A 24,099-nucleotide genomic window follows, 5' to 3' on the forward strand; every position below is an offset into this window, starting at 1 on the left:
TAGTCAGTGGTATTAAAAGCCAATGTTTTTTTTTCCAGTCAGTCAGTGAATGGTTCCTGTCTATCATCCCAGTTCATTGGATCAGAACCTCACATCATCCTTTCATGGAGATTAGCATTTTCCATTTCACCATTAGCTCCAATTACGTACCATTAACCCAGACGGATGAATGCCAGCTCCCACAGTCACACTGAGGTCTAATATGTGATTGGTGAGAGTAGAATTACGGGCTCAGTTAAACAATCCTGTCATTCATTCATGGCTAAATTCCAAAAACAAAACCCAGAAAAGTGTCAAATTAAAGAGATAATTATATTATTTTTAAATTCTGCACCAGTGATGCTTTTCTACTTGTAAGTCAGCAGATTGTGATATTTTTCTATTTTCTTAACAGCAGATAAAATGTTACATTTTGCTGAAGAAAACAAACCAAAAACATATCGATATAGTATATATAAAGCAACATAAATAAATAAATAACAAAAAAACACTTACTGTCACATAATAAGACAGTATTCACTCACTTCATGTAAGCTTTTAAAAATGTCTTCATGCAGGCAGTATTGTTCTGGAAGCTCTCTGATTGTTGTGCGTTTAGACGTTAAAGCAGCGTTTCATGCTGTAGACCACAGTTTTCATATGTCTCTCTTAAACACTGGATTGGCTTCATTCCTGCTTGAGCAACAGAATGTTTAGAAAAGGTTCTGTCCACCTCAGCCCTCCTTTCTGAGGGGTTCCTCAGGGTTCAATTCTTGGTCCTCTTCTTTTTTTCTTTACGCTTTGCTTCCTTCAGACTCTATTTTCAGACACAATCGGATCTCTGTTCACTGCTGTACAGATGAGTGCAAAATGTCTCGTTCTTTGGGGTGATGAGACATACCTCTCTGGGGACAGTTCTTTCCTGTTCCAACTTTACCACACAGAAGTCCACCAAACAAAGTCTGTACAGACGCAGATGTGTATGTTGGACAAAGTTGAATGCCCCTGCACAGAGTTTTTATCCCAGCCTGACGGAACAGCTTTGGGACAGAGAGCAGACTGTGGTTCAAGTCATACCATCACTTTGCAGACCATCATAGAAGAAGAGCTGGAGCTGTATCACATCTTCATCCTTTTACCTAAACTGAGATATAATTTAAGTTAATATGTCCATAAATGCAAGTGACCCAATACTTTTGGCAACATGGTGCATTTGCATTCGCTCCCATATTTCCTGTAAGAGCGAAACACATCTTTCAATATATCTACAATACTTTAATTATTGTTTGAATACTTTTCTAAAAGTATATCTGAGTATTCTTGTGTGGTCAGCATATCACAAATCATGCTTTTCATTGTCTTTGTCATGATGTCAGAACCAGAGGCTTTAACGAGACAAGATGTATGTTAAACTTGCAGACCCACTTACCACTTCAGTAGGTGGTGGTAGTGCACAACAAAACCTTTATTTTTTTAAATTTATTTAGTGACTGCCAACAAGGAGCTCAAATCCTGCAGCTTTGGTGGTTCAGTGTACAGTTTTGTTTTCAGGGAGATTGAAATGTTTTAGGAGCTGAAGTAGTCAAAGAGAAAACAGGCAGCATTTAGCAAATCACATTAATTTTATTTTGTTGAGTCTACACCATCCAGTTCACATTTAACACCGTGAATATGACTGCAAAAAAATATTTCAATATATATATATATGCACATACATATTTCATGTTTGACTATGATACCATGTACTTATATACTACATGTCAGCTTAACATTACGCAGAAGCTCACACTGTTGTCGTGAAGCAGGAAGCAAAGCAGCTGTTGGACACACGGTATACGGAGCTACATAGGTGACACAACCTAACAGTTTTTACATACAGCGCCATTTATACAAAAAGGAGTTTGTGTGCTCGCCAATGATTTAATATGTACAGCGTTTAAAACGAGCAACTTTTTTTTTTTTTGTTTACAGCTCAGCCTACCAAAACGGTGCTTGAGGGCAAGAGTTGAGCTCATTTGCGGTTTGTGATGCACTGAATGTGTCGCGTTTCAGCGACAGAATGCTACAAACCAGTCATTTCACGTGGCGTTCTCACCATGCAACATTATATAGTAACAATAATTTCAATAAAAATACTGAACTGATTGCACGAGACTAAATATACGGGTCCAGTGAACGCTTGCTGCTGCATTAAATGCACACATGTAGGCATGATACATCTGTATGTTCTGACGTTACAAGGTGATCCGTTATAAAAATATGTCTCTGTAATTTGGGTTAATACTGCACACTATCCCGTGAGGGGAGGTATTCGGAGCTGGAAATCTCTTTTAGCAGTGTTTTCTTTCGGCACGTCTTACATTCACGACGACTTTATATGAAAATAGTTCTTAACTCCACCTGACGCAATCACATTCCACTTGAAACACGAGTAACCACACGTCCCTTCCGGTCTTATCACACTCCACATCCACAAATCCATTTGACTTGATGACCACAATCAACAGATTGCTGCTTGCTTTCTTTAGAAATGTTACCTCACTTCACCTTCTGTGAAAATCTGCTTGGCTAAGAACACATTTTCTGGTTCACAAAGTAAAGCTACTGTGCATTTTTCCATCATAAATTGAGAGAGAGCATGGTAAAGGCTATACATATTTATATATATTTTAGCTTTGCGAGTACACATAACAAGTATGTCTAAATTTAAACAGTCATCCACAAATTCAAATAACAGCTTTAATGCACCTTTACATGAGTCGTTAAAAATGCAAAACCCATAGTTTCTTCTCAGTGCCAGTGCAGTGAGGTGAAAACACGTTTATATTTCTGGAAGTTGACCAAAGGTCTGTGAAACATGAGAATGTACAGTGAAATACTCTGAGAATAGAAATTAGGCAATGATTACATAAATATCAGTCATATCTTTTCACAATCACTGCCATCCTGTATGCCTGTAGAACTGCTTGCCTGTAAAAAAAAGGGAGTTTTATATAATAAAGCTGATTTTACGTAGAGTGAGAGGATCTCTGCAGAGTTGTGCCATTCAAAACGTTTGTTCTGAAATGTGGTTCTGAACATAATGTAAACATGCTCGAAAAATAATGTGCACAATACATTTGCAGCAGCAAACTGCAGCTTGTAAAGAAATTTTATGATATAACTTTATTTTTTTAATGAAATAACTTTCCTGAGAAAGTTTCCTTAAAGTCGGCAACAAGACCGATTGGTTAATGCTTTCTATGTAAACTTCCCAGCCATATGTTCGGATTTTTTTGTGTGTGTCTAACATGCAAAGTCTGCATGAGTCATTAAATAACAGAGCTGGAGTTGAACCTTCCTCTTTCATCCGAAGCACATGGCGTAACCTCATGCTTTGCTTCTTTCAAACCCAAAACTCAAAGCTACGAACGGAGCAGTCGAGAGAGCAAAGAGAAATGTTACAAGCATCCAAAGCGAGGATTTCAAAATGGATGATATCAAATTATTTGACAACTAAATGCCAAAACGTGGGCAGAAAAAAGTTAAATAAAATCAACCCTCCCCCATGGGTGTTAGCGTAGAGCGGCGTTGCTGCGCCTCAGCAGGGTGAGGAGGACATTTGTTCGTACTCTGGACATTTGAGGAGGGCGGGGTAGTTGGAGGAGTTCATCTGCAGGGAGGCCTCGGAGGAGATGGAGGAGGGGCTGCGGCCACGCCCCGCCCAGGCGTCCGGGTGGAGGAACTGGCCCGAGTAGTCTGAGCAGTTGCTGAGGCGGGGCTGGTAGAAGCCCTGATGGGGCCGGTACATTTCCTCCGCCGTGTATCGCTTCATGAACAGGTACACCGACATGACGCCCGCCGTCTGGAGGAGCCGGGAAACACAGAGGAGAGTCAAGGTCCACCTGGGCAACCTTTAACATTAAAGGGACGCTCACAAGACATTGTCTCAAGCCCAAGTCAAGTCCCAAGTGTTTAAGTGACACTGCAGTCAAATTTCAAATCATTTTGTTGTTATTATTATTACTATTGATACAGTTGATATTTGTATTCAGCTCCCACCTTTCTCAGGATTTCTGGGTTTGTCTTTACTAGCTCTGTCCGTGCTTCCTTACAGAAAGCTCAAGCTGATTAAATCTAGATGAAGAGCAAATATTTTCCAACTCTTGCCACAGATGTTTAATTGGATGCAGGTCTGGCCTTTGACTGGACCATTTTAACACATCCAAATGCTGTATGTTTGATGTACACCCTCCTATTGTTCTTTTTTATGTAAGTTTAGAGTCAATTTCATTTAGTTTTTCATTCTGCAGCACACAGTTGCTCTCTGATTGCGTGACTTCTCAACAAGCCATTTGTTACACTGTACACATCAGAGAAAGGGGGGGGCGGGGAACTGCACAAAAATGCATGCTGCATTTTTAATTTTTTATCTGTATAAGACATGAAATGTTTTTTCCCCGTTTATGTACTAATTTGTGTTGTTCTGTTAAATAAACTCTCGTTGCAGTGCGACAAGGTGTGCAAAAGCACAAGGGGAATTAAAACCTTTGCAAGTCTCCGTTAAACAGAAACAGAGGCAACCAAGGCAGAAACGGTTCGTTGTGAGGTTTACCTCTGTCAGCAGGAAGGAGATGGCGGCGAACGCAAAAGACCAGCCGTACTTGTAGCTGAAGTAAGCCTCATTCGTTTTCGTCCTGTTCAACATTTCATCGTTGATGTTGGAGATGTACAGAACCAGACCGACGACCAGAGACAGACCTGCGGGGCGCCGTGAGGCGGGTCAGTCATGCTTCTCACAGAAATCGTAATCACTGATTTGATGCGGACGGCAGTACGCGTTACTGCTGGACTCTACGGGAAGTACCTGAGAGGATGAAGAAGATTCCGGAAACAAACGCCAGGATGGTGCGATGCGGTCGGATATGGCCGATGTTGCTGAGCACGAAGCCGATGAACATGAAGAAGAGGCTGACCAGAGGAAACGGAGTAGCAGAGCGGATCATCTCTAAGACGACAGGAGAGAAGTTTTTTTTTTTTTTTTTTTTTAAAAAGTCCCTCTGAGAGGAAGAAGTTTAAAGATGATAAACTCTTCGTTCCTCTGTCGTATATTAAAACAACACGACTTTCTTGAAGAGTGATTCCTAGTATGTCTCACTGGGTTTATGTTTTTAAATCAAGTCTTTTTTTGGTTACTTGTCCCAGTCTGAACTCTTTTTGAAACAAAAGCCAGTTTGGATTCATGTTTTGTGTAGCTTGAAAAGTTTGAGTGAGTGAATACTTACTGAGCACACTGACGGTGGACTCAGACGTTATCTGGACGTTAGTAGGCATCACATACTCAATGGTAAAACACCGGCCTTTCTCTTCACCTGAAATCAAGGGGAAAAAAGAGAAAACCTCATCAGTTCAGATTGACGTGAATCAGGAAAACTTTTTGTAATTCACTACACAATTTTGCCTCCCAAATGAGACAAAGCACGACGACTCAGCCTCGTTGGGAAACATTTAGCATTCACCTACGTTTCGGCTGGATCGAGAACATTTTGTGAATCTGGGTGAGAGAGCTTCTATTTATGCCATCTGTGAATGTGCAGGAAGTGATGTTGAAAAGAAATATCATCTCTACAGGCTGGCTGATGTGAGGCGCAGCTTCGGCTGTCAGTGTGCGCTTGAAGAAAACCCGACGTTAGAATTTAACACCGTCTTTTTTTATCTGCACTCTGTAAAAACCGACACTGTGGTGAGTTTCCTGGCACCTCGTTAACCCCAAACACAGCGAGGCGTCAGAAGAGGTGAGGTCTGGTCATATCTAACTAGCTTTCACAGTATGGGTTCATAAATTGAAAATATACAACTGTATATTAGCATGCTGTAGTTTTTTTTGTTGTTGTTTTTTTTTTTTTACAGAAAAGCCAGTTGTTGATGTTATGCTACATTAAAAAAAGGTCATTAAAAGTATAATCAGTATAGTCAGGAGGCTATAAAGGCAGAAAACATTATTTATAGGATTTCTAATACGGTTCTTTCTCCCACACTTCAAAACCGTACATGTTGTTTTAACTGGTCTCTGCAAGTTGCTCCTATTGTGTCACTGCATAATTAATAATATAGTCAAAGTGATTCAATGTATTTGTGAAGTTTTAGAAACTTTTACCACAAAGTGTGGTGTGAACCATCTGACCAAAAAGGTTTTAATTGGTGATTCTGGGTCAAACACTTACCAACACAATAGCTAAATGGGGAACAAGGCCACTCAATATCCCCTAAAAGACTCACCGAACCTGTGGTAACGTGTTGCTCAGCATGACCTGGATAGTCACAGGATAGCATCTGTTATCTAATCACAGCTGGATTTGGATGCATGTTTACTATGACTAAGTGATTAAAACAGGACAAGTCAGAGGTTAATGGAGCTGGACAGTGGACAACTGGACCCAGTCAATTTCTTTTCCTCTTTTCCTGACACCTTCACTCAATATAGCATGTGAAAAACAGACTAATGATGATGGTGGTCGTAAAAAAACACACACACAATATTAGCAATGTCAGTAGGATAAAAGAAAAGGAATGACTTTTATAAGAAATGTAAAGAGACTTAAAAAAGGGACCATATTCATTTCCTCGGACTTTACAGATCAAACTTAATTGGATAAAATGAAGTGTAATTGAAACCACTGCATGCTGTGATGGTTTTTTTTTTTTTTTTTTTTTTTTTTTTAAAAAAAGTAGTAGATATATTTTTTGAACATCTTTGTATGTGTGTTCATGTAAATGCTGGATTTTCTTGGAAAACATCCCAGTTCCATTAAAGTTTGGGAAAGAAAAGCACTGCGTGTGATTTAAAACGGGCAAAATGTACCAGCATGAAATCGACTGCAGCTGAACTTAGTTTATTTTTGATCACTCCCCGCTGGGATGAAAACCCACACAGTCAACAACACACACACACACACACACACACACACACACACACACACACACACACACACACACACACACACACACACACACACACAATAAATAAAATTACAAGAGAAAGAAACACTGTTATTCTGAACTGACTGGAATCTACAACACATACATGCAACGTTTGTGCTGCAAACTAAAAAAGAGGCCACATTTCCACATTCATGCCGATCTCATGTGCTGTTGTTTGTGAGAAAATTGGCCTGGTTTGAAATTTTCACTTCCTTTCCAGCAAGTGTGAACTTAGCAGCAAGTTTGAAAGTTAAAATGTGAAGTCAATCTGACGTCAACTTGGCTGAAAGATTCGTCTTCGTCGGAAACGGAGCAACAAACGTCGTCACTGAAGAACTGATGAGTGATAAACATGTTTATCCATTTCAGGTTGTTGGTATAAAAACGATTGAAGGTGACAGTAGTTGCATCTGGTGCCATGGCTGAGTGAAGATTACACCTTTGAGATGTAAACGGTCGTGTTAAATATATGTGTTGTGTTGAATTGAAGTTGGGAACATCCAAAGTTATTTCAATTGAACTGATACTCAATGTGCAGCTTATGAGGAGAATAAATCCTTCAAAACATGAAAACCAAAATTATTTCCCGTTGCATTAAGGTTGTTTGCTTGAAAAGACAACAACAAAGTTTTGAGTTTTAATTAGCTGACAGTAGAATCAGAAAAATGACCAGAGGCAGATGAAGCCTACTACTGTGTGTCACTTTGTGAACTGATTTAGTGGGACAAAAACATTTTGATCATTTGAAATTCTCATTTATTGAGACACAGATGTACTACAGCAGTACAGTTTCCAGCGGTCATGTCCATAGTTTGTAGAAAAGTAAAATGTAATACCTGGTTTATTCTGAGAAAAAAGTTGCCTGGATGGTTTTGTCTCTAAGAAAAGATTAAAAACTAGCAGTTAGTCCTCTTAAAATGATCCAGGCATGCCTTTTATGATGCTGCAGTTGGGGGGAGGAACAGTAATCTTTACCATCCAAAGCCATGCATTAAATAACTAAAATAATTACAACTATCTAACTTATTGCAAAAGTTCAAAGGAACAAGAACAGGCTTCTGTTTTGTTTCGGTATCAGTCCAAGGAACATCTAGTGGCACAGACTGTAAGTCAGTCATGGGTTAAGCTGTGAGGAGAGAAGTCATGAGCAGCCATCGATCAGCCGGAGTAAAAATAGCGGACGGTTTCAGCGAGAGCAGAAACTCACACACATGCATTAAGGTTTGAGCGACTGGTTCAAATGAGGAGCAGGAAGTGAGGAAGAGAAACATGCTCAAGTATTTGGTGGCTTCACACAGACACTGATCTTCTGTACCTGCAACATTCAAGTGGAAAAAGAGAAGAAAGGAAATAAGAAAAGAAACGCAGTTGAGAAGGTGGAAGAAATACATGGCATTAAAAAGTAAACGCTTCAAACGAGACTGATTTAGTGATCACATTTAAATATTTTAGACTATTTAAACTTTGTTTCCAATTCTCCTCCTCTTCCTTGTCCTCAGCCCTAAAGTAAAGTTTTGAACTTTTAAGCTGTGAGATTATGGAATAGCGAATAGGCACTGAGTTATAAAAAAAACACACAGGTCACACTGACGAAGGGGTTCTTACAAAAACACTCAAAAACGACTGTGATGTCATGTTTACCGTGTGACAACGTTTTAATGATATAAAAGCTCTGCTGTGAGCATTTCAGTGAAACAAATCACTCTTCTTTAAGTAAAAAGCTAATTACAGACGACACGTTTCTCAAGAGCAGTATTTGTGTTTGTGGGGCTGTAATTGCTGTGACACACACTCACAGTCATACAACTGTTACCTGAAAAAGAAGATATAAATATTGTCTCTTTTATCATCATCACACTAATATAATATCGCAAAATATCTCGATGAAACTTTAAATCCACATCGCCCCAACTGCTGAGTTAAGTTTATGTTTTCACAGGAATCTATAAACGTCTTAAATGTTCCTTTTCGTTTTTGTGCTTGTTCTCCACCTCACTAGAGGTTCAGTTGCATAGTGATCTCTAAGCATGTCGTCTATTATCGCTGTCTGGGCGAAATGAAATAAATAAATAAATAAAGAATCCATCCAACTTCAACATCAGTTTGCACTTAAGAGATTCACTTCAGCGCTTTGCTTCATGTCGTCGCTCGTTACGACTCCATGCTATAACTCACCAGCGAGGAAGCAAACCCTCCAGAGGCCAGAGTGAAGCGACATGCGCATCTCGGTGCTCTGGTTGAGTGGAAGGATGACGCCCTCCTCCAGGTAGAGCCAGTAGTCGGTGCTCACGGCGATCCCCAGCAGGCCGAGGCCGCACACGGCGAACACGCTGCTCAGCAACGTCAGCGCCTTCCTGCCGCATAGGCTCATGCCGCAGCCTCAGCAGCTGCGGAGCGCAGCTGGCGGAGAGCGGAGCTGGGAGAGGGGAGGAAAGGCAGAGCAGTCACACACTGATCCTAGTGTTCACCAGGACGGACACACCATCGGTACTTCAACCTGAGCTTGGATTTGAAATGAAAAGATGTAATACATGTAAAAAGGTTTCCTCCTTGGTTGTGGCCTATTTGTCACATTGCTCAGGAATACGGGGAAAAGCAAAGGAAGCAACTATTGAAACACTGAAACATGTTATATATTCAAAGTTATACTTTAAAATGTAAAGACATTCTATATATATTTGTGCATATAAAATACTGAGAATGATGTATAAAGCATTGAACAAAAATTATAGGAGTGAAACTGTGGAAAAAGTTGGATCATAATCTTCATTTATGTTGGTGAGCTTTAAAAGATTCTCATAATGTAACATTATAAAACCTTATGCTTGTATCTAGATGTATGCATGTATATTTCAATATACATGCACATTTAAATATAAATGTACATGAACAGTTATTATGTTAAGCCTTGGCTTCAGCCTGTTCCATTTTTGGTAAATTATTGGTTTATAAAATAGCATTTTATTTTGTTTGTTTTTTTGTAATGTTGAAAATTTACCAAAATAACACAAATCTGAATCTAAGAAAATATTACAAGTGCAATTTATTACTCCCTCCTGCCCTGTGTAAACAATATTAACTCTTATTTTGTAAAAGAAAAAAATAACAGTAAGAAGCTCAATCAATATTCATGTTATCAAGCTTATCTGCTCTACTTTATTAGTTCTTAATAGTTTGATTCACAGTTATAGTTGTCATTGCAAACAGAAATCTGTTGCAAATGGAGAGAAGGCAGTGCATACAAGAAGGGATTTGTAAAACTTAATTAAATTGAATAATACAGTGCAGCTCCAGAGGGTTAAGTGGCTAATCTTTATTAAAGCAGATCGTTTAATGTTTTTCTAGCCAACTAAATCATTTTGTCGCTGTCATGAAAAGAAGGCAGTATAAATTATAAGACTGATTACGCTCAAACAAGAACCCGAGCTCGTTCCTCTTGTTTTTATTTTCTTAAGAAATAATGCACTCTTCCGAAAATAGGTTAAAAAAAAAAAAATAGACTGTGTGAAAGATGTGCCATCATGTGAATCAGCTGGTGGCTTTAGTCAGCATTTTCCGGAAAGCGGAGCCGGAGCCTGGCAGGCTGGGTGAAAAGAAGTGATTTCACATAATGAGTTCTCAGTGTGCCGCCGCAAATGAGGCCGCCGCGAGGCTGGGAGGTTACAGGGGAACGTGTGAAAGGGTTTTGAATCTGGCATTTCACATCTGGCTCTCGGTGGATCAACGTTTTGTATCACGACAGAAAATGAATCCCCCGACAGACTAGAGCTGATGTGTTTTCGTATAAGTGCCATCTGAGACGTGTGAGCTGGTGTTTCGACAAAGAGGGAAGATCAGCTGGAGACATGAGGTGTGGAGAAAAAGGTATTTTGAGCACATTTTGAAATATATGCTACTGTAATTATAAAAAGAAAGAAAGAAAGAAAGAAGGAAAGAAAGAAAGAAAGAAAGAAGGAAAGAAAGAAAGAAAGAAAAAAAATAAAGAAATAAAAAAAGAAAGAAAGAGAGAGAGAGAAAAGAAAGAAAGAAAGAAAGAAAAAAAATAAAGAAAGAAAGAAAGAAAGAAAGAAGAAAGAAAGAAAGAAAGAAAGAAAGAAAGAAAGAAACAATGGAGGGTAAAGAAATCTTTGTTTACAGGGACAGTTGCCCAGGGCTGCATTTTTTGGGAGGTTTCAGTTTTTTAGTTTTTTTTTTTCTTTTTTTTCTTAATAAATGTGTGTTTTGCAAACATTGTATGAATAATGTTTGCATTCACAGGGTCATATCAGGTGTGTTCTATGAATATTTTGGGATTTTTATAAAAATAAATATAAAAAAAAATAAATTAAATTATAGTGCATTTTTTTAGAACAACATGGAGCCACAGACCATTAAAAGTACTATGCATCAGTATGAACTGATGTATATGACTACTTGTTAATGTACGATAATTTGCATTAGTCAATTAATTTTTTTCTTTGAGGCACCAAAGCTTTCTCCAGCCCAGGGGCCCACAGCATTGTAAATCCGGCCCTGCAGGCAGCCCATAGTTTAATCATCTATGAATATTCAACTTGATAAAACCTGGTTTAAAGGAAAACATCAGTTTAATTAAGTGTATAGTAAGTTAAAACAGTGGTTTAATATAACATGTCAGAACCTTTTCACGATACATCTGAAAACCTAAGTATGCATATATTATGTATATGATTTATGACAGAACAACACAAATAACACATTTTTTGAAATTCAAGGAAAATGTTGAACAGTTTTTAGCAGTGAAAAGTTAAATAGCATACGCATGAACTCTTACAATCTCATACTCATTAATGAAATCCAACGTTACGACTCTCTGTAGAAGTCATCTGAGCAGTTAATTCACTACTGTTGTCCAATTTAATTCAACATCAGTGTAATTAAAGAACATTAGTGAACAACCAGCAGCGTAACGACCAAGGCACACAGCTGGCAGGTCGGGGAGAAAGTTGTGGAGAAGTTTAAATCAGGGTTAGGTTGTAAAACAAAGCCTGAATGTTTCATAGAGCTCTGTTCAATCATCATCTGAAAACTGAATGACAGCGGTTCCTGCTGGAAACCTGCCAGGATGTGGCCGTCACTCTGGAGCGACAGGATGGAAAAGAACAACATTAATCAGAAGAGGCGGCCATTAGAAGAGCAGTAAACACACATCCACAGCTGAGGTGGGAGAATCTGTCATTATTACTCCACAGATCTGTCTTTTATGAAAGAGTGGAAAGAATAACGACATTGCTGGAAGAACCGCATGAGACATTCTGTTTAAGGTGTGTACAGGACAAATCAGAAGTGTGGATAGAAGGGTAGATAATAGTAGGTTTAGATCAAAACACAGTACTGTGTTAGAAAGAACCAAAGAATTTGTGGTTGGTCAAGTCTGAAAATTGATGTTCATGGATGTGGAGTCTCCAATATGGCAGAGCTTGAGATGCTTTTGCTAGATGAATAGGTAACATTTTCTCTCTTTAGATCTGGAAAGTTGGTGAGAGACACATTAATAAAGCTGAGGCTCTAATTACAGCAAAAAAGGAGACGAGTATTTGTAAAAATGTTCCCCACCTTCTGTTGTTCCATCACAGAAAATCTTTATAAAATACACAGCGTTTAGTTTGTATAAATAATTTATCAGGAGATTGTAGGTTTAACACACAGTTGCAGAGTTACTGTATCTATTGTAGGGAAGTCTGCATGAACAATGATTTCACTATAGCTGAGAGCACCAGCATTAATATTATCATTAAACAATTGTTTAATGATAACATTGTGGTGCAATCACAGACCAAACACTTTCTCCAAGCAAACACTTTATTTAAAGCTTTTTAGAATCAAGATGCAACATGATGGATTTTTTTCCGCTCAGTAAACTTTCTTGTATGCTGCATTCGCCCAAAAGGCAGTTTTCAGTTCAACAGCACAAAAACCTTTTGTTGCAGAGGTCTGCATAGTTCATGACCTTCCAGATGGAAATCATTAGACGTATTTTCTGGTAATGAGCATTTATTGTTTCTAAATAAAATGTATCTATTATATCAGGGTAGATGTAGATTTAAAGCGTAAACTAGGTTTATATATTTAACAAAGATGTTGCAGGTTGGGTTTAACTGGCCTACTTTATCAGCCTCGACAACATTATGAAAGCATTTAGACATCAATAGATGTTATTACTCCTTTTCTACTACATTTACATTTTTATGTGAAAGCTACATAATCTTTCCTATGTCCCATAATTCCTAGAAATTGATGTGCGAAGCTCTAAGTACCTGTAGACAAGCATGAAATGATTTGTTTACATAAAGGAAATTGAAGTCAGAAGTGACAAAATAACAATATGTGTTTATGAAATGGGACAAAGAATTGGTGAGGAAGCCCAATAATAACCAGGATGGACTTTAGTCATCTAAACAATGCAGATGATTAGCAAGCAGGTATACACTATTCTAAGATAAGCTAAGACTCATTCCCATCTGTAACTAAGGATTTTCCAAACCTAACTGTTAGCAAGGTTTTGTAAAAGTGTGAAACCTTTCTCAAACTAGAAATGCTTTTCAGGAAATACTGCAGCAGTAAAACCTAGTTGCAAAGCAAACAAACAAACAAACAAACAAACAAAAAAATTCAAACAAGTTCCACATATTGAACAAAACAAGCATAAAAAAGACAGTATTATAGCTCATATTTACGTTTCATACTGCTTTCAATCAGAAGACAAAACTAATAAGAGAAATAATTTGCTGAAGCAAAATTTTTCTTGCTAAAAGCCGAAAAAACAGGTCAGTCATGATTTAGCACAGAGGTGTCAAACTCATTTTCATTTTGGGCCTCATCTGAAATCTGAATGTTCTTAAAGGGCCAGTTGTGCCAGAATATATTGATAAAACCAATTAAGCTGTTAAAATACCAATAAATAACTGTTCCAACAGATTTTGTGATTGTGTTTTCTTTTTTGACATTTTGTGATGAATATTTAGAAATATTTCTAAATATTTAACATCATGCATTAGCATGATGTTAATGCATGATGTTAAATGTGGCTCTTTACCACTTGCTATATCGGTGACGGATTCAATGTTTTTGACCGATTTTGAGAACATTTTCAGTAAAATCAGAAAAAAAAGTGGAAATTTGTTTTTCGTGAATTTAACAGATTTGTGAAAATCTGGAAAGACTTATTGATGTAATTTGGAGTCTAGAGGGCCGCATAAAAAGCTCTGGCAGGCCAGATTTGGCCCCCGGGCCTCGAGTTTGACACCTGTGATTTAGCAGGGTCAATTCAAGACGAATCTGTTGTTTGTTTGATCCACACAATCAAAGTGCATATCAAAATGTCTAAAATGTTTATGAAAACAATTTCAACACAACTCAAGCCTTGAGAGTCACATTAATATGAACAACTTTAAGTAAAACAAGGTTCATCTCTGCTCTTCTGTTTTTGTTTTTTATTGGGTCACTAAGGTGACTCGGGCTTATTTTTGCTTTTCAGGCTCTGCTGACTTTTTCAGGACAAAACCTGGCAGTAGAGAGTTAAGCAGCTGAGTTAAGAGTTAGCTTATCAAAGTCTGAGGCCAATTTCTTGCATCTCTTGGTGTGAAAAACTAAAAGTTTATTTTCGGGGAGAGAATAAATCATAACAGGTCAATAATTGGGCTTTAATCCGGGCTTCACTCAAATCGCTCATATTTTGAAAATGAGACAAAATGAACAAAAATGAAAATTACTTTTGGAATTAGAAAGGAGTTGGCACATTAAATAAAATCAGAGTTTGTATGATTGATTTAATCACATACCCATCAGAGAGCCCACACAGCGTCACAATAGTAAAGCCTTCATGAATTTTAATCATCTCCGTCATTGATCTGCTTTTGTAAAAGACTGTGTATGGTAACTGATCTAAGCTGGAGGAAGGGAATATTATCTTTATAGAGAAATGTTTCTCATTAAATGTTCAAAGCCAGTGGGATGAAAGCTTTCAGTAACATTACGAAGGCTTAGGGGGAAAAGAAAGCCCCGTCTCTTGAATAAACATTAATCTGAGGGGGAAAAAGAAAGACCAGCAGAATTTTTACAACGTTTAATGATAGTTTAACAAATACGGTACTTATATTAACTATAGATGTCAGTGAAGTTAAATGTACCTTTCAAGGGGTCTCATAAATGTAAGTAGCAAAAAAATAAAACAACAACCTTAAAGTCACCAATGATCTTCATGCTTTCACAAGTAAGTAGACACAGATCGTGTCTCCTTGGGGCCCAGAGGCCACGCTGATATCGAGTCAGGCTGACGCACATAAGCCGTTGCCGGAGTAAAGGGCAAATCATCACCAAAAGTAGGCCAATGTCTGTCCTGTCTACTTTCTTAATGTGCACACAGCCTCCGGTCAGCCTCAATCCCAGGAAGTCCAAGCAAAAATATCACTTTTTTTTTTTCAAAAACTAAAAGGTTTTGATCAGTCAGACCATTTAGGGCAATGAGATCAGGGCTGCAACTAACGACTGTTCTGATGATCAATTGGTTGGATTGAAAAATGGCCACATTCTGAAGATTTTCCAATTAAAAGCTCTTTAAAAACAACATTGCAATAATTTAATTTCCTTTTTTAAATGACAAAATAAACATTTTATTTCCTAAATTGCAATGACGTAGCATTCCTTTAGTGTATGTTTGGATGCATCTGGAGCTAAAAGAAAAATACTTCTAACATCAACTCAGCCCTTTCTGCTTGTCTTCGCATCAACACCGTGCATCACTAAGCTGTGAATTATTTTATTGATTAATAAATAGATAATAAAAAGCCCATAATAGGAGATTTTCTTGCAAAGTTTGAAGCAGGTGAAGCTAAAACAGAACAGTTGTTTTTATGATTTTAAATAACTGATGTATTTTTTTTGTACAGTTTTTTGCGTAGTTGCTGCTCTGAGTGTGTTGTTCTTTCAGAAAATTGCTCTTTTTAAATTTTTGTACGCCAGTTAATGATTAATTGATTAGGAAATTAGTTGACGATTATTTTAATAATTGATTAATCACAATCAATTCGATTAATCATTTCAGAACTAGAAATCGATTGCATTGCTCTTGCTGTTGGACATCGCCTATCTTTGTATACTGCATAGTTAAATACAGACATACACAGCAGTGGCTGCTTTGAACGCAAAGAGATCTAAATTTTCATGATCAGGTTTAACATCTGAGTCATCCCAGCCATGTTTACTTGATTGAAATATTTAACCGTCTAACCAGAGCTTTAAAATGCGTGCCGCATTGTCCAAAGTGAGAAATCACACCGCAGACATCTGGCTCCCTAATTTGAATTTGTTTGTTTGTCTAACTCTGTTTAAGGGGTATGTCAGTGTCACAGAGCAGATCTGTCCTGGCATGCTTGTTGACCCAGTTTCTGTGGTTGTAAGAGCATGGCTGTGAGTGCAGAGCCTCTGTTGCCTCCGATGTGGACAGGCCAATCACACTGTGTGAGTTGGCTCCTGTTAAGTGACGTTGCTAGGGACGGAAGGGCAAGCCGGAGGTCAGGGGCGGCCCTAATGCGTAAGAGAGAGAGAGAGACGATAAGTCCTCAGGCCCCAGACTCAGCTGGTGAAACTGGAAATCCCCATCACTCAGATGTTAAATGAGAGCTGGAGAAAAGTTTGAATCTACCTATAAATTTATGATCAAGTCAACATCTCAACACAAACATGTTCTTGGATATTTCACAGAACTAATTCAGAGACCCAGAAACTTCATGACGCCACGATCTTAGTGTCACTGGAGCTACGTGGTCAAGTTCAAAGTTCAAAGGGAAATCTGTATGTTTCTATCTCATTTATTGAAGGGTCACACATGCAAACTCTGCATACCAATCACATGTTGGATGAACTTTAACTGCTGTTGATTTGTTTAATGTGAGCTTTACTGATGTGTAAAGCTCACAGGTATTAAGTGACACTGGGATGAAGGAAAAGAAAGTAAAAGAAATACACGTGTTAATCATTAGTCAATATCATCATTGCAATACTCAGCAATAGTATCATAACTTCATATTGTCTTGATATTGTAAGGCCCTGGTTTGTAACGTTTTGTAAAACAGCCTTAGTCAGTTTGGTGATTTTAAAAACCTCTGAATGACCGATTAATCTCCTTTGTAGCATTTAGATTTGTCTGCAGTATGAGTCTGGTCTGACTCACATTTACAATGAGAGTGGATTCACATACAGGATCAGAGGCTTAATCACGTTTACCGTGACGACCCAGAAAGGCTCCACTTACCACAGACTAGCTTCACAAGTGAAGGAGTTCACTCGGTGTTCGACGTAGCTTAAGGCTGTTTGTGTTTTGCCACTTACTTGACTTTGTGATTTCTCGTCTCACTGATGGACCACACATTTGGTCCATGTCAGGACAGAACAGAGGATTCCTCTGACCCTGAACCCACCAGGTCTGTTAGAGAGCAGACTGCAGTATTTCCATTACAGAAGAAAATCACACAGGAATAAGTTCGTTCACGCGATAAATCATTAAAACGACATGATGCACCATCATCCTCCAAATCAAAAACATTGTTTCCATTGATGTTCTGTGAAATACACTGATTGTGATACAGTCGAAAAACCACCTCGTCCTAGCGAGATGTTTTCAAAGTAGCCGTTTTTCAATTTTTCAAGCTAATTTATTTCTAGAATTTGCAATTATATAGTTAATGGATGCATAATTAATGACAGGTCTTTTTTTCTCAACTACCAAATGATCCTAGTTCACAAAATCAGAACATTTTGATTAAAAATTAGTAAAAGTTTTTCTTTCCTGAGATATTGTTATTCTGTTAGCAGATTAAATGTCTCCAAAAGGACCAGCAGCTTATTGAAGTTGATGCCAGTCAGTGTTCAGAGGGGCTCCAGTTCCATCTGACAAAGGAAGAGTGAATTTGCTACACTTGATCACTTCCTATACGGAGAGAGATTGGGTCTGACAGTCAGGAAGCAGATATTTGGAAAATAACTTCATATTTCAAATACCATCTTCTTATTCACGTCTGCCTCTTTTAACCAGCTGGCCGAAGCAAATTGTTTGGACACGTCTGTGGGCAGGTACCGAGATTTAAAGGTCACTCCATGAATAAACCTATCAAGACTAATGCTGTTGATGGAAGGCTGTAAAGCAATGTGGCAATACTTTAGACTGATACTGTTAGCATTTCAGTGAGCAGAGCTTTCATTACTTTAATTAATGAAAATGGAGAGGAAGTTTTATGTATGTGTGTAAATAAATATACAGCTAAAATGATCGGTTCTCTGATTTTACTCTTTACAGGTTTATGTTTGAGTAAAATGAACATTGTTCTTTTATTCTATGAACTACTGACAGCATGTCTCTGAAATTTCAAGCAAAAATCTATTATTTATTTGCAGGAAATGAGAAATGGTCAAAATAACTAAAAAGATGCAGTGATCTCAGACCTCAAATAATGCAAAGAAAACAGGTTTATATTCATTTAGAAACAACAATACTGATGTTTTAACTCAGGAAGAGTTCAGAAATCAATATTTAGAGGAATAACCAGGAGGTTTTCAATGGAGTTGAGTCCAGTGGCCTTTTCCCAGAGCTGAATATATAGAAGTATGATTTTGATGAAGAAATTGTATATAAATTTGGGAGAGTGGAAGGATACGTAGTTTTATTTTTCTTTCAGCAAATAAACCTCTGAAAAGTCTTGTGAGGTTTTGTTTAGCTCATTATAAAAACCTGTGTTCAGTGAAAACATCAGTGAACAAACAGCAGACAGGTTAGGGAAAAATCAGAAAAGATGCATGTGGTAACTCTGGAGGAGCTGCAGAGCTCTGATGACTGGACAACTAATAACTGTTCACGCTTCCAGTGTGTGAATGATTATTGGCTTTTATGAAGAAGTGACAAGAAGATGACTGCAGTTTAAAGAAAGTCATTAAAACAGTTCCCATTGACGTTTGCCACAAGCCATGGAAGGGATCGAAAAAATGTCAAAGAAGATGCAAACAAATGAAATTCCATAAATTGTGTAAAGCACCCTGAACGCACCATCTCCACAGTGAATCTAGACCTAAATCCAGTAGAGAATCTGTGGCAAGATGTGAAATGTGTTCACACAGATTATTCCTTCAATCTAACTGAACTTGAAGTTACAAATCAGTGTTGGGCAGGTCGAGCTGTTCAGAGACATCCGAAAAGACACGTGGGTCCGACTGCGGCCAAATGCCTTCCTACAAAGTCTGAATCCTTCACATTATATGTGTGAATCTGTGCTTATATACTACGTGAATCTTCCAAAAAGACATTAAAGTCGAAGTTTATAATGACACAAAACATGTTTTCGGGTTTGTTCAACATGCTATGAAGCCTTTCAGGAAGAGTCTAATGGTGCTGATTCTTCAAACTGCGCCAGGTGTTCTTTATCTCAAATAATCCAGATGAAAGAATGTTAAAATCAAACAGTGTTTTGTTAGGTTATTGGGTACGTATCTCATCTCTTTAAGCTGTTTTATAACACTCAGCAGTACTACAGTTAATATATTTATTGCACTTAATGACTCCACCGAAAACAAATTTCCTCTCCTCACGTTTCAACTTGCGTGCCATCATGTGTAGAACATGCTTCCAGTTTTCTCATTATCTCCAGCACTAATGCTTTCTTCCATTAGAGCGTTAACAAGCCAGAATAATTTCTCAGCGGACTAATTTTGGAGATGCCTTGGCTAACCCTGGAGGGCATGCCTCCCCACAACCACAGAGCACACACTGAAATTTAAGCTCCGCTGCAGGGAACGCATCTTATGACATTTCATCTGGCAAAGAACAGAGGAAGACGGTGGAGAAGTGCAAGATCAAGCTGTCAAGGCAGGGAAGGAAGTGGAAATTTATGTGTCACACCTTCACATCTTCTCAACATTAAAATAAAAAAATAAAAAAATCCCTGTAATCCATGTAAGATCCTGAGTGGGTCACATATCTGCATGTAAACAGCTGATGGAATGAGGCGTCTAGCCCATGCTCTGTAAGTTTTCTAGATGGACTTCTGGACTCTGAGGTCATTAACACTTCAGCTGTTATCATTATAATCAGGAGTGCAACTATTAATGCAAATTCACTCATCAGTCGCAAAATTTTGCATGAACTTGCAATTTTCACCAGTCATCGCAACTTTTCTGCAAATTTGACCGATCGCCTCAACGTTCTTTGTGTTTCCTCCTTTTCTGACCAATCACTGCGACACGACTGGATCTCTCTTTTCATTTGAACTTTTCTCAGTTGCTACTGCTCTTGAGTTAGTTGTAAAGACGTACCGTGATTTTCTGGTTTTTAGAACTGCGCAGTCTGTGTCATGTTCAGCGACAAGTTTGAGCCAAAAAGCGAGAAAAAAACATTAAAGTTTTCTTCCAAACAAGTACTAGGCTAGTTAACGAGAATGCTAATGTTGTTCTTGTTTCCTGTTTTACATCCCTTTCTAGTTAGTTAATGGCAGGAATAAATCCAATCTTTAACTTCTGTTTATTACCAATAAATTCCTTCCATCATCAAATGTTGTTCACTGTGACAATTATGTGTATTTACTTAATGCGAAATGATTTTCTCCACAACTGGAACAAAGTCTTTTCACGTAAAATTACCTCAGAAGCAAAATCTAGAAGAAAAAAAAAACACAATAAATGACAGTGGCATAAAAAACAGTGACCCAAAGCAATGGTACTAACATCCATTTCCCCGTGTTTGTTGGGAGAACAAGTCTGCCGTTTATAAGAGCTTGACATGGCCCTGTCGCCAGGCAACCCCACACACAGAAGCCTCCAAATTAGTTAGGCATGAATGGATAGATGAGCAATTCCCAAAACAAGGCTTTCTGTTTGGCAGTGCATTTTAAATGCTGGGAGATAGGATGGAGTGAAAACAGGGCGAAGGAATATTACATAAATACGTTGCTCATGATGAATTATTTAAAAGAAAAAAAACACTGATTACATGTCAGTACATGTGCGGGCAAGAAGGACAAGAATCCTCTGGGAACATCTGGTTAAGAGCGTTCAGTTAGTCATTTCACTTTTTATCCATATTCTGTGTGCACTCAATTCTTCTGGATGATTGATTGAGATGTAGAATTATGAATACACACAAAACAAGCATGTTTATGTACAGCAGTGTGTTTAAGTGCACACATATTCAACTGGCTGTTCCTTGAGACACGTGAAACACTGAAATACTCACTGAGAAAGAAAAAATCCTGCGCTCACAATGGGGACATGTAAAAGCAGCTCTATGGAAACCAGACCTTCATCTGACAAAAGAAGAATTTAAACAATGAAACAGCAACCAGTTAAAGTACTTAAAGCCAGATGACAAAAAGTTTTACAAAAAAAAGAAATCTCGTATTATACGTTAGAGATGCACCCATCAGACTCCTGAGGCTCATTTCCAATCTTTGGATTTTGCAAATCTTTGACTGGTCAAAACTGACTTCATTCGATTAGAACTGTAATATAAAGAGATATGATCAGGCTATTTTAATACCACAGGAAAAAAAAAAAAAAACCCAGATACATTTCTGCATCACTTTTCATATTTTTTGCAGTGTCGGTTGCCATGGTTTCTGACCAGTTTCTATTTGACATTTGCAACCCAACAGTTGTAAGAATAAATTACAAACTTGATAACTTTTACTCTGACGTTTCCAAGAAACTAACGTTTCCAAACCCACCGTGTTCATTGACAAACTACCTGAAAGCTCAAAAAGGTCAAATAGAGGATATTTCCTTTGCCCAACTTGCTGCAACGTCCATTTTGTTTCTCCTTTGAATGAACCGGAGGCTCACCTTGATAAATATGCTTTTCTTTTAAACAGCTTCGTTTAATCTGTGTGAATCCTCTGACTATGTTTTTAAACGCCTCACTGGCACTAAAAATGGCTGCTTCTGAGCAGAAAACATTCATTTACTTTACAAGCGGAAAACATTTTAAAACAAGCTGGATTTTGACCAAGCAAGCCGCCGAGGCACAACGCTAGACGCAAGTACTGCAACAGTTTACAGATTAAAAATATTTAGCATTACATATGATCAACTTTTGTGACATTTTTTTTCACAATATGATATTTGTGATTCAGGCATTTACTTTTTTTTATTTTTTTTACTTATGGTTCCCCATAGCAACGTGAATCTTTGGGCGATGCTGACACCTGTGAACGGTGTGATGTTAACAAGGCAGGCAGAGGTGAGGAGGACGAAAACTATTTTTAAAACAGCAAGCCAGGTAGGAGCTGTGCTGAATGACTACTTTGTGCATCTTGTGATGGAAATCGTGCAACATTTCTGCAATAACTGACTAAAAAAAAAGTATCTCAAGGATGAGCCAAAGCAGAACAAAAACACTGCAGTTTGCATTGATTAAATAAATCAATCCCCAAATCCTGGGAAAGATGGGAATAAATTCAAAAAAGATTTAATCTGCTAGTTTAGTTTAAATAGAGGCTGTTTGTTGAGTTTTTATTTTCACACAACCAGAGTGCAAATGCTTAATTCTAAAATAATTGTATTAATTAAATTCAGTTCAAACTATGTTATTGATCCCCTAGATAATAACATTACAGGTAATATTAATTTAACATTCCTCCAGTGAAATGAAAATATGGATGATAAGCGATCCAGAAATAAAGCAATTTGAAAAAGTACTGACAGTCACTTTCCAGAGCTTAATATGTTTTCACAAATAAATCATTTACTCTCAGTCAAACAACAGTTGATATGGCTGATCAGCTCCGTTCATTCGGCTCATTCGTTCAAACTGAGATCACTATCCATGGTGCTGAAACCTTTAACATGTTCCCACATTGAACGGTTTAGTCAACAACACAGACTTGGTGGAAAACAATGTGTTATAGTGGCGGAAAATATCTGAATTCTGTTTACATGCAAGTGTCTCCAATGGCGCAGGAACACTTGCGCTTCAGATTAAATGTGGATTAAAATGTGTTCATATCACAGCCAAACGTTTATTCTAGATTATTTTTCTTTTCTTCCTGTTTCTCACTTTCCTCTCTCCTCACGAAACTAATTCTGTTACACTAACGTTTGGCGCTACAAAACGACGAAATTATTTTTAACTATTAAAAATACGTGCTTTCATTTAAAGATTTAAATTTAAAGATTTAAAGAGAAAGCCAAACGTTTCCTGTTGCAGCTTAGAAACAGTCAAGAAAAACTACACTTCCAAAGAAACGCTCAAGTAAAAGTAGTCGGAAATAATTTACCTTGGTAAAGCAGATTCTTCAGGGGAGGAAAAAAGCAACACGTTCCCTTCTCCTTCTGCACGTCGTGCTGTGTTTGCGGTCAGTCCGTCCACTTTATCGCGGGTTCGTAACGCAACTTCGCCTGCTGTGTGAGCTCGCGCGCCGCTTCGTTTACTGTCCAAGGCAGAAACTGGCTGAGCGCGAGACGTGCGGCACGTGGCAGCATACTCCGCTCGCGCGCTCTTCCTCTCCTCACAGGTGTTGCGAGAGTGCGGCGCGCGGGAGGGGATGCTGCGTGCAGATGATGCTGGATACGACGAACAGTTCAAAGCCGATCCTGGCGGTGAGGAGCGGGGCTCTGAGCTGGTTTAGGGAACCAAAACTAAACACAAAATTATTAAGATAAACGTTTAATAGATTAAATTCAAGAATTTTTTATTTATCCATAATGGAATAAAAATGTCGTAACATGTCTGATTAAGTGTCTTCAAAGAGTCGTTGTGGATGCTAGGAGCAGAAATGACTGAAGAGACCTGACTGTAGACTGCCTCTGGGTGACAGTGACTGTCATGACATGCTAACAGCTCGAGAAAATATTTAACAGGAATAAGTCACGATCCACCTCATTGGCTTTGTCGCTGCTTTTTTCATCTTTCTGGCCGTGTGGTCAGAATGCAGAGAGACGCTGGAGTCGGGGATTTGGTCTTCCATAAAAGAAGCCTCTTTTCCAGCTCCTCTGGGATTTGGAGTTGTAGTTCAGGTGTAGTTTGAGCTTTGAGGTGCGAATCAGCTGCTCTCAGCTGCTAAAACAACACCCTGTTGCCACGGTTACGCATCATGATAAATGATGCGTAACCGTAAACTACAAAGGCAAGAGCAAAGAAAAAACCTTCTAGATGCAACAAAACCA

General features: G+C 38.2%; 1 protein-coding gene across 1 annotated transcript; it reads right to left on the reverse strand.

Moving 5' to 3' along the window:
* Positions 1–3,255: 3,255 nt before the first annotated feature.
* On the reverse strand, positions 3,256–23,615 carry LOC106957391 (voltage-dependent calcium channel gamma-5 subunit). Its single transcript, XM_015048715.1, has 6 exons — positions 23,211–23,615; positions 9,115–9,355; positions 5,244–5,330; positions 4,826–4,966; positions 4,574–4,719; positions 3,256–3,823 (listed from the first exon to the last, which is right to left on the reverse strand). The coding sequence occupies exons 2-6, from the start codon at positions 9,308–9,310 to the stop codon at positions 3,560–3,562; spliced, it is 834 nt and encodes a 277-aa protein (XP_014904201.1). The 5' UTR covers positions 9,311–9,355; positions 23,211–23,615; the 3' UTR covers positions 3,256–3,559.
* Between the last annotated feature and the right edge of the window lie 484 nt (positions 23,616–24,099).

Source organism: Poecilia latipinna, unplaced genomic scaffold (assembly GCF_001443285.1).
Source record: "Poecilia latipinna isolate Pla-1442-1.1 unplaced genomic scaffold, P_latipinna-1.0 Scaffold900, whole genome shotgun sequence".
In the NCBI taxonomy this organism is placed as follows: Eukaryota; Metazoa; Chordata; class Actinopteri; order Cyprinodontiformes; family Poeciliidae; genus Poecilia; species Poecilia latipinna.